The 15,468-nt window shown below is 43.6% G+C and overlaps 1 protein-coding gene across 2 annotated transcripts in view; it reads left to right on the top strand.

Annotated features, from left to right (window-relative positions):
- The first annotated feature begins 5,555 nt into the window (after positions 1 to 5,555).
- SNAP25 (synaptosome associated protein 25) overlaps positions 5,556 to 15,468 on the top strand; it is a 30,169-nt gene continuing 20,256 nt past the window's right edge. For both annotated transcript variants that reach the window (XM_072858568.1, XM_072858569.1), the window contains exons 1-3: positions 5,556 to 5,637; positions 6,293 to 6,334; positions 15,004 to 15,052. In XM_072858568.1, the coding sequence (XP_072714669.1) occupies positions 5,566 to 5,637; positions 6,293 to 6,334; positions 15,004 to 15,052 (163 nt within the window). In that variant the 5' untranslated portion in view covers positions 5,556 to 5,565. The remainder of the gene's footprint in view (positions 5,638 to 6,292; positions 6,335 to 15,003; positions 15,053 to 15,468) is intronic.

The following is a 15,468-nucleotide window of genomic DNA, read 5'->3' as shown; positions in this document are numbered from 1 at the left end:
ATAGATGTTATTAATTACGGTGAGCTCTGGGTGAAAACGAGATGACAGAAGTCGAAACCCAGAAGAGTTAGAGCTCGTGAGGGCCATTGCTGCCAGCCCACGATCTATAAAAGCTCTGCTCCCAACTCCCTTAAACAATTTCTCACCAGCTGTGGTTTGTCACACCGACTGTGGGCAGCACACACACGCCTTTCTTGGCTTTCTGTTGGGATCTGCGCTTGAACACTGCATTCTCAACACAGTTCCAGGGGGTGCAGGAACACACGGTGTCAGCGACACACGGCGTTATTGGTATCTAACCATCCTTTTGCAGCCGGTTCTCACTTTTGATGTCATTTTGTTCCCTACTTGTGTTAGTAGGCAGTTTCTGGTCTAGACGGAGCTTTGGGGTTAATGCCAGTGCAATTTGTACAACCCAGCTGCAAAAAGCCCATCTAGGGAAGGCTGGTGAAAGTGGTGAAAGACATGGCCAATGTGCTGGGCAGCTGAGCTCTAGATAGCTCCCCGCTGGGCAGTGATAGCTGTCGGGGAGGTGCAACAGGGAAGAAGATGTGCACCTTGAGAGGAGGATCCTGTACAGCCCCAGAACTGCCTTGTGCCTGGCCCCGTCGTGCCTGAACATGCCTTGCACAGCACCCGGGGAGCCAACTGAATGGCTGCAAGGCAACAGCGGGGAGCAAGGATGACCCCCTTCATCTGTAGCAGAACTTCATCTCCCCCTTTGACAGCGTGTGTTTCTCCTTCTACCAACGACCAGATTAAAAATGAAAGGAGAATAGCTGCAAACCAACATCCAGCTTTAAATGGCTCAACATCCATCCTGAGATGCTTGATCCAAAGTGTCTCTTTGGGGTTTTTTCGCGGCTCTACTAATGCCACACCACTGCGGTAACGCTCTTTCAATCCTACAAGAAAGAAGCATAAAGTGTGGTATTGACCAACTCAGGCTTTTTTAGTAGAATACGCCAATGCAGTCATCCTCTGGCTACAAATATCCACGGGAAGAATAGATGTGTCCTTTAATAATGGGGAGGGTGCTTAAAAAAGAACACTTTATTGCAGTGTTGCCTTCACCACAGTAAATTGCAGCATTTTCATTTTCCTGTATTTATTGCATTGAAGTGTTTATATCACTGTGAAGCAAATATTTGCTTTCAAAGGTCACTCATTGTATCTCTCTTCCTCTGGGGATGTACGTAGGTCTCTCTTAGACTTCAGTATAACTCCGTAAGGATATATAATGTTCTCGCTATGAGATTCTTTATCGCATCTGAACACTACTAAAATAGCAAATGCAGAATTCAAAGTATAATAGGCAATGCGTTTCCATTAGCCAGTCTCTCTTTGTATTTTTCTTTAATCCTTAGTCTGCTTTTGTGCTACTGTATGAGCACCGGTGTAACGTATAAGACTGGCTCGCAGGGAATTTGATGTAAGTCACCCAAGTCCCCGAAGTGACTTGCGTTGTCTAGAAAACAGAGCACAGTTCTGTGTACCTGACATACACAGGTTTTTTAGCAACATTTTGACTTTTGTCTCCTTTTAAGAGAGCACCGAGTATGTTTGTGTGTGAACCCAGAGGATTTCCCTTGCCTTTTCTGCAATGGAAAAACCAAGGTCCTTGTGAAATTTTGAGCTTGCATTTATATATACACAATTATTGCAGGTATAAACACAAATTGACTGAGTGTGTGCAAGTGGCTGTAACTTCTGTAGCAACTTTTTTTTTTAATCAAAGTTTTAGATCTAAAGAGCTTAACATATTACATCACAACTTTGGTTTTCTGATCTCTCATCTCTGCGGTGACTGTCAACAAAATAAAATGTAGTTTATGTTGAAAGTAGAGAGTACGTTTTGGAGAGTTTATTTTCAGTTTTATTAGAGGTTCCTAAGGCAATTATAGGATTTTGATACTTGGTTCAAATCATCTTGAATGAGAACAGAATGCAAAATATCAGCTATTATCAAAAATAGAAGTTCCACAAGGAATTTATTACCCAAAGTCCTCAATAGGATCTTTGGCCTGTTCCCATTCTACTAAAAACAAGATCAGGTTTCAGTGGGCCCAAGACAGACTCATACCTTATGCCTTTGAAAGTCTGTCCAGTAATCAGCGAGAGCAAATCCGTTACGGTTTACCTTTTCTTGGCCGTTCCTGTAATCATTCCGTTTCAGTGTTTTAATACATCAAGAGGACTATATATAGGTGTTCCTAAGAAACACCATAGAGGGAAAACTGTCAATTTGTATTGTAGAGAAATAATTCCCTTTAAAACATAAATCTGCTCTCGACAGGATTTTATTGATAACAGTGTTTGTTGTTGGAAATTCATGACACTGGAATGGAATTTCAGTCTAAATGGGGCTTTTCAAGGAAAATCCTCTCTCTAATCGGTCCAATTCCACATTTTAAACTGCAAAATCCACAAAAAATTTAAACCCATTCCCAGCTATCTGCAAAATATCTGTAGTTTATCATACTGTGTGCAAATCGGTAACCTTTATTGATTCTTGTGCACGGTTTTCTATTAAATAAAGTTGAATCAGCACTGCTGCAGGGCACTTTTGTTTATGACTAAAACTTGATGTAAAATGACTTGTCTGGAAGAATGCTTTTTGCTATTTCTCAATCCGTTCTAAGTGCTTTACAAATACCAAACAATCTCAATAAACCTGTCAAGTTCGATCACTTGCTACAAAAAATCTCTCTGGTTACAACCTCTGACTTTTTTTTAGCTTGATGCAAAGTAGGACGTGTCTGTCACTAAGATGCCAACTGATGGTTCTAACTAACCGAGAAGGATATCTCTAAAGAAAAATCAGAAAGTTTCTCCACTTTGCTTCTTTTTTGCACCCCCCAACACCACTGCTGGCTCATGATCAAAAATTAGTAAGTAGAAGATCAAAAGTCAGGCTGGAATATACTTGAGAACTGAATTTTCTGTGCAGTTTTTATTCTCTGTAGTGACTGACAAACAGACTGTATTATTCGTTATTGTCAGTAGAAGCACTCGTGTCACCTTCACTCACTCACACATCTGTAATCATTCAGCTCACATTTGATATGCTTAGAGAGTGAACCAAATCCCCTGTTAGCATCCCAGCTTCTCACTGATGCATCACCTCCCACTTTACAGCTAGTAAGAAGCTACCAGATAGACATAACGCAGAACCAGTTTCCTGCCCCTCACAGCTAGATGTATATACCAGTTAGATCAGTCCCAAAGTCATGTTTAAATCATCCTGATTTTTTCTAAAGCTCAGTGCTGTTATTCTGCCAGCACAAGTGTAGCGAGGGATCCAGGCGGAGGAGAATATTTTAACTAAATATTCTAAAACTAGGTCCACAGACTTAATCCTGGTATTCTGTCACAGAGGCTGTGCCGGAAATATTTAAACACTGAGTTTTGCCTTGATCTGGGAAAAACCACAATTTGCGAAGCAGTGACCAGTGCTCGTACCAGCCTGTGCCAAGTGGGACAGGAGTTCAGAGAGTGGTTCTTTACGGAAATAACTTCTTTTATCCCAGCTGAGCATGCTCCGTTTGCTGATCAGGAGTAGTGTCTTCCTGGAGGTGCGTGATGTGCCACAAAAGACAACGCGAGTGCAGTGGTTGGGGTGGCCTTGAGAGTGTCCCCACACTTTCACATGCCCTTCAGGAGGAGACCAACTCTTGGTTCATCCTTTCCTCCCAGTCCTCAGAGTGTGCCATTTTTTGTAAAGCCTATTTACTGCTGTCTGTGAGCATCCTTGAAGTGCCTGACACCAGTCTGAATATTATCCATGAAATTAAGCTCTGCGTTTGCATCAGCCAGTGCTGCAGATGAGTTGCTAAAGCTTGGTCCTTCGCACTGCTGTCACCACGCAGCTGGCAGAACCGGGTGGGCTTCTTCTCCAGCACACATTTGGGCTCCTAAACATTGTGACCCATCACAAAATGTCAGTCTCCCTCTGACAAGGATGTGGCGATGTGCTCAGTGATGAAGGTAAGATGCCGTGCCAGTAGCTGCAGGGCTGACTCTTTGAGATGGATTTCTTCCTGCTGTAGCTTCAAAGAGGAAAAGCAACCACAAGCGAGGGCACAGCTAATGGGAAAGCATGAAGGTCACATATCCCCTCTTAGATAAGAAAACCAGCAAATCCATTGTTGAAGCTGCAGAGGAAATGCAAGGAGCTGTCTGCTTTCCTTATACATTTCTAAGCAAACAGGGTGTGATCCAGGAAATCTCCCTGCCCCTCAGCTGTACCTGTTCAGCCCATACTCCTCTTGTCCCGACAGTGAGCACTGTCAAAGCGAGGAACAGATTCATCTCCAATAGATAATAACTTCCATTTAAACACTTATTCTTGTTAAAATTTTAGAGCCAAGCTCTGCCCTGACTTATCTTGTTTCATAAAGGCTGCGTGTATCGCAAAGACAGGACAGAAAATAGCCCCTGGGATTTTGCCTTCTTAGAGCAGCTTTGCTGAAAGGGGCTGCTTTTGTCCTCTTTCTGTAATTGAGCATGATAGCATGTGCTTTATGGCTGTTTATTTGCAGTCCCCCACAACTTCCCCACCTCCTCTGCACCTGGGATTAGGTTTTCCTGCAATGAACAAATCTAACATTCAGTGAGCAGTAATTTGCAATGTGCCATGCTTGAATCAAGCAAAGAAATAAGCCAGTGTTGTTGTTATAAAGACCTGACAGATGGTAGGAGGACCCGCCTTTCTTAATCAAGTCATGCTCAGTAATCAGAGCTAGCTCAAATTTATAACAAAAAAGAAACCCTACCCAAATGAGGATTAATGGGCTGCATCCTGGTCTCTGGTTAGGATGAGCTAAGTGGCGTTGTTCTGTATTGAGAGGGATAACCAAGATCAGAACCTGACCCACTTTGGGGAGAAGTTGAAAATACCAGTTAGGTCCTGACATCGCTTCCCCTGAAATGAAGAGTTCTCCCAGGTAGACGGCTTCACCCAGCCTCTGAACTAGAGCATGGTGGACAAGTCATTAGCCGATAAAAATCTGCAAAGTTTCATTGTCTTTAATTTCATTGCAGATGTATTAGCTGAGCGTCCAGCCCTCCAAACAATGCAGCTGAAATATAGGACAGGAGGGGCATAGGCTTGACCTTGACCTCCTTCACATTAAAGCTTTTAGTTCTAGAGAAGAATGAATGGGTCTCAAGACTGTTTCTGGCAGCAAAAAACATGTCCAGAGTCTGCAGCTTCGATATTAATAGCATTTGAAAGGTTAAGAAAATGGAAGGATTTTCCTCAAAGACCATGACAAGGATACATCCTTGTTCTTCGAGAGTGATTAATAATACAGGAAGAAAGCACCACCTTGAACAATCCTATGTGCTCTGTACTATATAGGAATTGCTATCCAGAACGAAGGAGTTTGGCTGAGGGCGCTCATGTAATAAAAGCCCTTTTGTGGGACTGACATTTAAGCACGATTCAGTGAGTCAGGGAGCCTAACCACACTGTTTCTTTCCCTTTTCGCTGTCTTCCAGGCTCACAAGCAGCTGAGCGCAAATCCTTGATCTGCAGCTTCCACCAACACACCCACAGCTAAAATGGCGGAAGACGCTGATATGCGCAATGAGTTGGAAGAAATGCAGCGGCGTGCCGACCAGCTTGCTGATGAAGTGAGACTGATAGCTAAACAGGAAACTTGGGGTTGGGTTTGGTGTGAGAGACATATCCAGAAATAGGAGCTGATCCGGCAAAGGATTTCTAGAGCTGATTCTGTTTTCCATCAGCTTTACACTGAAAGCAGAATTGGAAATGAAATGAGCTGGGGTAAAATTTAATGTCATGTTTAGTCTAGATTAAGGCATTTATTGATCGTGAGTTTGGTTTAGGTATTAGAATCTGCATCAATTTGATGGGCCTCAGAGCAAAAAGCAGCAATTTAATATTTTCTGAGGATTCCTTCAATTTGCCAAACCTATTAAACATTAAAAGTCACCAATTAGGTCTCTGAAAAGTCTCAGCTGAAAACCACAGACTTTATTTTTGAAGTGGAACACCAGCTGTTCCAAGCCCTACTGCCGCAACGCATGAGCAAGGGGAGCACAAGCCTTAGAGACTGCAGCTGCCTCTAGATGCGGTGGGAACTGATGCATTAGCAAGCCGTAACAGAGAGCTGAAGATGAAGAGATCACCAGTACCCCGCTGATGGCCTGATTTTGAGGGAAGGCAAAGAGCGTAGGAAAAACATACCGTCAGCATGAGCCTGCACATTAGCGTTGGAAACTGTATCTTGCCAAATCTAAGTGGTTTTTCCCCTGTTTTTTTCAGTCCCTTGAGAGCACCCGTCGAATGCTGCAGCTTGTTGAAGAGGTAAGGGCTTGCATTTTATTTGCGCTTCTGTTGTGAGCAAAAATGGTGGAGAATCTGACACCGGAAGTGGGGGGTTTTTTTAAACTCACATTGCTAGGGCATGGCCATGGCTTCATGTGCCGTTCCATCCCTCCTTATCCTTACCCCTTATGAGGATCATTCAAGACACTGGTCCCTAGTTGCCAAGTGTCACAGTGCAGACCAGCCGCTGAGACACTCTTTTGCCCATACCTGAGTGTCCATTGAGACAAGCTACTCGAGATAAACCGAGGAAACAGCCTCTGAAGGTGACCTGGAATCAGGGACAAGTGCCTGAGTTTGCTGCAGAGCTCCTGGAGCCTCGTGCCGGCACCGCTTTGATGTCCTTGCCGTAAGACTGCAAGTGGGGAAGGTGAGGAAGGCCCTCGGTCTGTTTGCCCTGTCGTCTCTAAATACCTCCCTCTCCATAAAGACTTGCAGCTATTTATAGAGCAGCAGCCACCACAGCATGTAAGTTCCACTTCTTTATGTATCTCTGAAACATTTATTAGGATTTCAAGGCTCATGAGATGTCCCAGATTGACAGCTCTGGAGAAGGAAGTTCTGGTTTTCCATGGTGCGGAGGAAGGGAACCCAGGCTCAGTCCTGCCTGGAGGGGTCATTCCCAGAAGGGAAAACAAAAGTCAGTCTTCGTTTCACCCTCTTTGTAACAAAAAGGTTTAAATGTCATAAATTCCCAAACTCAGTTCAGTTTAGAGTGTTCAGCCATCAGGTGGTGGAAAACTTTGCTCCCGCTTGACAAGTTGTATTATTTTCAGACGCCATGTGAGCCTTGGCTCCAGAGCTGGTGACATTTTTAATCAGGGTTATCAGCGCTGACAGTCCCAGTACTACTGACAACCAGAGGAGTCTCCAGCAGAGACAACGGGAAGAAAATTACATCAGGTCCCACGTTCAGGAACAAGCACAAGCCCAGCCGTAGGCTTCATGGCCTTGAAATCAATCACAACTGTGGGGATCAATGGAGTCCAGTAGAGACAAAATTAAATTTCCATGTACAGATAGACAGACAGATGGGTCATTGAGCATAGTCAGCATCGCTTCTCCTCCACAAACACTTCAGATCTGGGCCCCTTGCAGCCAAAACATGCTCTTGTCTCACAAGCAATCTGTCCCTTTTTGCTGCTCAATTCCCTGGACATGCCATTTCTAACCATCACTTTATGTCAACTCTATGCTGGATGCAGCTCCTGCTGAAATCAATTCAACGACATGGAAGAGAGTCTCACATGGGTACCTCCACAAACGCAAGGCAGGAGAGCCTGCTGCCCCAAGGTGCCTGTGATCTAAATAGACAAGGCAGATGATGAGTGGGAAGAAAGAGAGGCGCAGGAAAGGGAAGTGATTTGCTCAGGGCCAAGCCATCAGTAAATATCAGCCCTGTCTCTCCTGAGCCATATTTGTGTGACCTATGCACTGCTTGAGTCTTCCTAACATATTGAACCAGCATATTGTGAATGCCACTGGAATTTCAGAATTAAATCACGGCAAATGGCAAAGTGGGAGGAGAACTGGGACTGCTGAATTTACCAATGAATTTATGCAGGACTCTAGCACTTCTTGGAGGAGCTCGGCATCTCTCGGGACCTGGCTTTTAGTCAGATGCTACAATATCTTCCTGACCAAATAGAGAAGTTTCTAAAACTAGCAAGGAGTAGCCAAGGGACTTCTACAATGAGCTGAATATTATTTTCACTAATGTGACTACAAAAGACCTTTAAAATTCTTCTGTGGTCTAAACAGTTGGTTGATTACTCTGACCCCATTTCCTAGGTACTTTTAAAAGAATGCAGCATTTAGGGAGTGAGAGATTTTATACTGAAAAGACAAATGGTGAGTGTCTTTGAAATCGAACTTGCACTGCTCTGATTTAATAGACCAAAAAAACCAATTAGACTCCCTTGCTTAGCAGAACCTGTCTAGTGGGTAGAGAAAGAAAATAGTCTCTCTCAGTGAAAGAATGCTTTTTACTCTATTCTCTTGATACAGCAAATCTGTTATTCCTTACTCAGGAAAAGGATGCCTCCATGTTTAAGCATTATTACTATATACACATGTATGGATTCCTGTCATGGCTGGCTCCGCTCTGTTAGATACTAGGAAAATACAGAATAAACAGACTGACTTGGCTCCACTCTAGAGACAGAAGAGTGCTGTCCACCCAGGGAAGCCCTATAGCAGTACAAGGCATCCTTAATGCTGAAATGTAGGTCATGGCTTGGGGGACAAAACTGATGTCCCCAAAGGACCGTGCCCTCCTTGCCCAAGAAGACTAGGCTGAGTTCGGAGGCTAAGCCCTGGTGCTGTTCCCAGGGAACGTCGGCAAGGAAAACCAAATCTGTTACTGCTTCTTATTTTTATAACCCAGCTTTGCAAGAAGCTGATTGTTTCAGTCGTAACACAACAGGGGAAGCAAGAAGAAGTGGTGAGTGGCTGTTGTAAAGTCGCCACTGCTTTGCCCCGAGGCAGCTACATACTGGGATGGCAGATTAGAAAAATCAGTTTGCTCTGTGGTGCCCAGCATACTCATGCAACACAGCTACATCTACACTGACCACAGCTCATTCGAGCTCTTCAGCTACTCAGTGCTATAAATACCTGTATTTTATGATGATGCTGTGCAATGTTTGGGCCAAAACATAAAAATGAACTGAGGCAGAAGAAGTGAGACTAAATACCCAGTTTGTAGCTGACCTTCTTATTTTCTTGTTCAAGCTTCTTACCTCTGAGCCAACTTTATGAAATGCAGAGTAACACATGCAAGGGGAAAAGCCGTGAGTCTACTACCATCTTCCAGTGGGACCACCATGGCCTTTAAAGAAAATCAGTTGTTGTAGGGTGGAAAAAAATAGATGGTTTCTAGCTATGATGCAGCAAGGAAAAAAGTATCAACAAGATCAGTACTGTAGAAAGCCCATCAAGAAAGCACTTAGCAACATTTACAGGCAAAAGGGCTGTTTTGTACATTTAAATCCAGACAGGACTATCTTCTCCTCTCATATGCTGGGAGGTTAGAGTCAAGTTTACTAACATATCAAAGCTGAAATGGTAAGCTATAAATGTTTGATAACCTCATGATGCTGCTCTACACAGGACACTGAACATACAGTATGCCATTTTACTAACTCCTTCATTTGTGATTGGGAAGTGAGTCTCCCCTGACATTATTATCATAGTCAAATGTTCCTTAATTATAGTCTGAAGAATTAAAAGAAAATATTCTATTAATTTAGAGTTTGGTCCAAAGCTTGTCAAAGCTAATTTGAAAAATGCCTTTGACATCATTAGCTATTGGAATGGTTCTACTCAGAAAAGTGTTTTAATCTGTGTGATTCCATAGACATACATATCTGGCACAGGGGAAGGTGATTCGTAATTCTGGTCTCAGTTTTTCCTACTCAGGATTAGGCCCCTTTGTCTGTGTAAACCAGTGGGGTAGCGCTGGAGTCAGGGTCATCGCGCTAGATGAAAACCAGGCACACAGGATTCAACAGGGTGTGGGGGGTGTGTGTGTCCCAGATTCGTATCAGCTGAGGATCTGAACCACAGGGTGAATTAACAGGCTCTGAGAAGTAACTTGGCTCTTTAATCAGGCACGGAGAGACATTGCAGCATTAACAGGGCGACAGTGAACTTGAAGCAGGAGCTGAGGAAATGCATTGCTACGGATGACTACAAAATGTTTCTTTGACCACATTTTTGTCTTTAGGGTGTTGACACTTCTCTTTAGTGTCTCTGGGAACTGCTATCAATGTCAGCCTGTCCTGGTACATAATTGTCTGTATGAATTCGTTCAAAACAAACTCTATTATCCGTAAAGATTAAAGCAAAATTCTTCATCGAAGTGGAAGTTTATATGTTCTTCACATAACTGAGAGCGTATATCTGTTTTTCAGGGTACGCCCTGAAATGCAGAGAAAATTATTTCTAGAATTTGGATTCTCTATCTGATATATCATTCCCTTATACTGTTACAAAAATCACCCCTCGGGCTATACCGAAGTTGGAGTAGCTGCCTTTTGTAGCAGGCATGGATAGGACACAACACACTGTGTTCCTGGAGGAACTGATGGACCCTCTGAGAAGTCATCCCAATTATCTTCCTGGTTTTATTTCCACCTTGGGAAATTAAGTCACATAACAGTAATAACAAGAAATGATACAGCAATGTATTTCCCCTCCAAAGTGCTGGGCAAATTTCAGTGAACGCCTTGTTGCTGACTTGCTCTGAGTGAGATCCTAATAAAAAAAAGTTTTAAAAAGCAGTTATAGAAGATTGAGGATAATGTATATTAAAGCTTCCAACAGAGGTCCCAGTTATGCTGTTAAACTGGCTTCACTGAAGCACCGACAGACTTAGGATGATGTATCTAGGAGCTGAATTAAGCCCAGAACTTTAAAATCATATATTCTAGCTTTCTGATCAGTAGCTTAGCCTGTGGTCTAGTGGAGAACTGAGGCGCGTGCTTCACAGAACGCATGTTGAACTCAAATCAGTACTCCTTGTTGGTTTGCTTTTGTCTAAACACTAGAGCTTAGTGCTACTGAAAGGTCGAAGGACATCAACTTTCATAAACTTTATGGGGGTCTATTTTCATGGTGCTGTTTCCCCTAATGGGGTTAATTTTTAAAAGTCAAAAGCGATGGTTTCCTGCTCTGAGGGGTCATCTTGTGTGCAAAATTTGTCAGGTCTTTGCAGAAAAACGGTTGGCAACCCACGGTAGTCTCCATGGAAATCAAAGTCTGGGAGGACACGTGGGCTGCCCTGCTCATTCCTCAAGTTAGGGCTGAGTATGTTCAAGGGCTGCATGGGAAAGATTATATGTTTTACCGTTTGCAGTATACCCGCCTTATGGATAAAGAGAGGAACTCCAGAGCTGTCAGTTTAATGCCTCAACAAAAGCAATTCGTGCTGTGCCATTTTCTTCTAAAGGACAAGAGTGTGAGATGTTTGCCGTACCGTGGCAAAATCCAGCAGTCCAAATTCTCCTCTCAAGTGCAACAAGAAGACAAGGAGAGTCAGAAGTAACTCTGGAGAGAGAAGGCTGTTACAGATTTAAGACCTGGATTAAAATGACATGTGCTCCATGAACTCTGTAGGGTCCTGTGAAAGATGCATTTTTCTTCCCTCTGGCCTGAACTACCCTAGGCATCCCATTTTTTGAGAATCCTTATTTTGCCGCAAACTAAACAGAGGATTGCCTGTGCAAGGACTGAAGAGTCTTAAGAAATTCCTCCATTGCACAGGAAGAAAGAAAGGCTCTAATCCCTCGGAAAGTGTACCATTAGCACACATTTTCATAACAAGGCGGACCTCAATGGTTCTACCCATTCATGGCTTCCCACATAGGATCTCATTGATGTGGGTGAGCACTGGCTGTGGGTGGGAACCCTTCCTGAGCCCTCAGGACCAGACAAATCAAAGAATGGTCACCAGGCCCCTGCCGTGACCATGGCTCTTCTGGGAGCCTGTTATCATGGTTTTATGATCGGCTGTTGTAAAACATATTCTTCTGGGCTGGTGCTTCGCTGTCACAGCTTTCGTCACCTCCTGTCTAAGCAACCGGTTCGAGTGTGTCGGCTGACACCAGCCCCGCTGAGACCAAGGGGAGTTTCTGTGATACTTCTAGTGCAGAAAACACCAACATTGTCTGTGTTTGGGCCCCAAACACACTTGTGTGGCACATTTCTTCCTCTATATTCCTTTAAATGAAGAGGTTTTGTAGTTTCCAGAGATGCCTCAGTCTGTTGTCACTGAGGGTCAGTTACTGAGTGTTTCTCTCCTGCTCGGACATCTGGATGATGAGCACATTTTTAGAATAGTTCTGTCTTAAAGACATGTTTGGTTTTGAGCTATCTAAAAGATCAGTCACAATGGAAATACTGAACTTTTAGGAAAGTCTGGATCTGTTTTAAATGCGCAAATGTGATTTTAAATTGGCTTTACACCGTTTATTTTTTGTGAAAAAGCTGAAAATTAATGCTTAATAGAAACTTGGAACAGGAGGAGATTGTCACTTGATGTCTGAATCACCTCTCATCTTTGTCAGTGAGCATCTTTTTATTAGCTTCAATGTGCTTTGGATTAGACCTCAGATGCAGACAAGTATATTCAATGCACACGCTTCAATATTTTCACATTAGTATTAATGCTGTGGCAGGCTGCTCTTAAGAGATACAGTATTGCCTGATAAAATTAAATGGCACTGATGGTCAGGTAAGTAAAAGAAAATTGCACCTCTTTTGCTCTGTGCAAGGATTTGATATGAAATACAAACCATAAGGACTAATTGCTGAATTCGTCTCTCAGCATGGGTCTTATTCAGGTCACTGGGCATCTTAGTTGCATGAAGACATTTTGCTCAGATGTTTAAAATTGCAGGAAAATAAGGTCAGAGGGTTAAGGAGCAGCAAACATTTCTCAGCCTGACCATGACTGACTCACTGAAAGCCAACAACTATCATACCACCAATTGTGGGTTTTCTGAGTCCAATATTTAGAAGGGCTCCATGTCACACTGCACCATATTTACTCAAATACAAGATGACTCAGGACCTAAGCAGTCTCTTTGCGTTTGCAAGAGGCATGTTTTTTAAAATACATGTAAATCTCTTGGGGTAAGACATCCTTGGGTACCAAGAGCATAGAAAGAGTACAATAAAAAGCTATTGCACGCCCAGTGCTTAGCAAACCTGACACCTGCCCTACAGAAAACGTAAGATCATTAAAGGCTGTTTCCTTACTCTAAATAGGCAAATCTAAGATGACCCTTGGACCCTAAGTTTCTAAAGGCTGCAAAAATAAAAGCTGGCTGGGATTCAAGTAAATGCCCTATGAGCTTGAAGGGAGAGAGAGCAGGAGCGGGTACCTGGTAGATAGCTGACCCAGGGGCCGTAGGGCGCAGCAGACTGTGGGGAGAGGCAGAAGGCTTTTTCTCTCCTCCTGGCAACTCACACAAGGATTTAAAAAAAAATAAAGGGGGGTGGACACAAACCAGGCTGCACACATCTGATGTTTTTCCCAGTTTCTACAGTGACGTAGACATTAAAGACAAGAATGGGAGTGCAGAGAAAGGCAGACGAGAGCGTAACAAGAGGCATCTCGCATCCCTCTTTAGCCGAGCAGGATCCTCTTGAAGCAAAGCAGAGAAGCACCAGCTGCACCAGCCAGATAGCCCTTGAGTGTGGCAAAGGGTCAGGCTTGTGGCTGAGCCAACGTGGGCAGTGCACTGCCAGCCTGCCTGGGAGCGCCTTGCCAGCACGGACCAGGCAGCTGACGGCCAGAGAGACTTCACTGCTCCCAGAAAAAGAGATGAGCGATGGGAATGAGCAGGGCAGTTGGGAGGAAGGATAATATGAAGTCCTTAATTTGTCTCAAGGAGGAGGAGGATGGTCTGAAAAAGCAAAAGGGAAGGTCAGGACTCCAGGTTTCTGTTCCTCACATGCCTGTGCAACTGTGGGCATCTCCCCTGCCCTCTGCAAAATCGACACCACCAACTTTATCTGCTTCACAGGGGTATGGATGGCTTTATGTTCAGGGAAGCAGCTATATTACTGCTGCACATGTCCAGGTGACTCCCCTGGCAAGCTGTCAGGCCACAGAGGACTTCATCTGTTATTGAAATGCAACAGTCAGGAGATCGTTCAGGCCATTAATTATTCACAGACCTTATCACTGCTCCAAGCAGAATGGAGCTAGTTTCCCCTTTGTAATTAAAAAGGAGCTAATCTGATCTGCGCTGTAGCTTAGTATCACAGCACCCAGAAACCTGAGACACCTGATCACATCCCAGAGTGATGATACTGCATGCAAAACTGTATTTGTGAAAGGTGCCCTGCTGCTGATTTAGGCAGGTGGGAGCTCTGAATTGCTCGGCTTTTGCTCAAGCCCTATGTCCAGCAAAGGCAATGATAAGACTCCCATTAACCTCCGTGGGACCAGGGGTAGGATCAGCACGTAGGTGTTTTACAAATCTTGCCTTCAAGCTTGATCCAAAGTCCATTGATGCTAAAGGTGTCTCTTCGCTGAACTCAAACCCATATCTATTAGATCTCCAGGCCAAAAAATATGGCTTAATCCTATTAAATATTAGCCTACTTTAAAATGGATTTCCTAAGTAGGTAAGCTTTCTGACTTCTGTGTTGCAAGGGCTATGTACAAACCACTATGCCTCCTTACCAAACATGTTTGTGCCATATCTATTTTCCTTGGGAATTTCTCCTGTGGGATGAACATACACCTGCAATGTCAACACCCCCTTCTTCCCTTCTCCTGCTTCAGAGAACTTGGAGATGAACCCTCTCTTTTTAGAAATTACTCTTGTGTAAAGTGATTATTTTAATCTCCAAGTCCAGGACTTTGTGTTTTCTGCAGTAGGTCAGTATCCCAGTGAATCCTGAAGGACTGATGGTACAATTGAGAGTATCCGTTCCTTGTACAGTGTCCAGGCACATAAGGTCTTTGGACTGTGCCACCAGCCCCTTACGGCCTTGTCATTCCTTTCCCTGTTTTTCTTTTGTCTTCCTATGTCCCGTATCTAGGGCTGAGTGTTCCCTCACTGATCTCTCTCTCTCTCTCTCTTTCTTCTCCCCCTCTCTCTCCTTACCTTGCTACCACTATTGGGATGTAGAGTAAAGATGCTGGTATCAGGACTTTGGTTATGTTGGATGAGCAAGGAGGTAAGTTCAGATTGCTTCAGTAAGGAAGTATAACCATTCTTGAAGTACTGTACTAACTGTGTGCAAACCTGAAAATGAGGGCCATAAAACACGTATGTGGTTGTGCATGAGAACTCAAGAATTTCTTTGCCTTTAGCTTTGTTGTCTGACAGAGGAACGTACAATAACTGCCTAACAGTCCGTACTTCTTTTGATCTGTTTCCCATTAACGTTAGAGAGAGCTGCAGGCTGAACTCATCCAAATCATCATTTTTTCAGCAACCTTTGGGTCAAGATCCAGCTACACAATGGGAAGATTTGCCTCCATAAGTGTAAAATCCAACATTATTTATGCAGGTGCTATGTAATTTTCTCACTTGTTTTAGCTACAAGTGAAAAGCATGCATTAAGTGCAACCCAAGAGAAGGTAAAACAGG

The sequence above is a fragment of the Ciconia boyciana genome, chromosome 3 (assembly GCF_034638445.1).
Source record: "Ciconia boyciana chromosome 3, ASM3463844v1, whole genome shotgun sequence".
In the NCBI taxonomy this organism is placed as follows: Eukaryota; Metazoa; Chordata; class Aves; order Ciconiiformes; family Ciconiidae; genus Ciconia; species Ciconia boyciana.
Note: the sequence above shows the minus strand (reverse complement) of the source record. Positions and strands in the feature narration are given on the sequence as shown.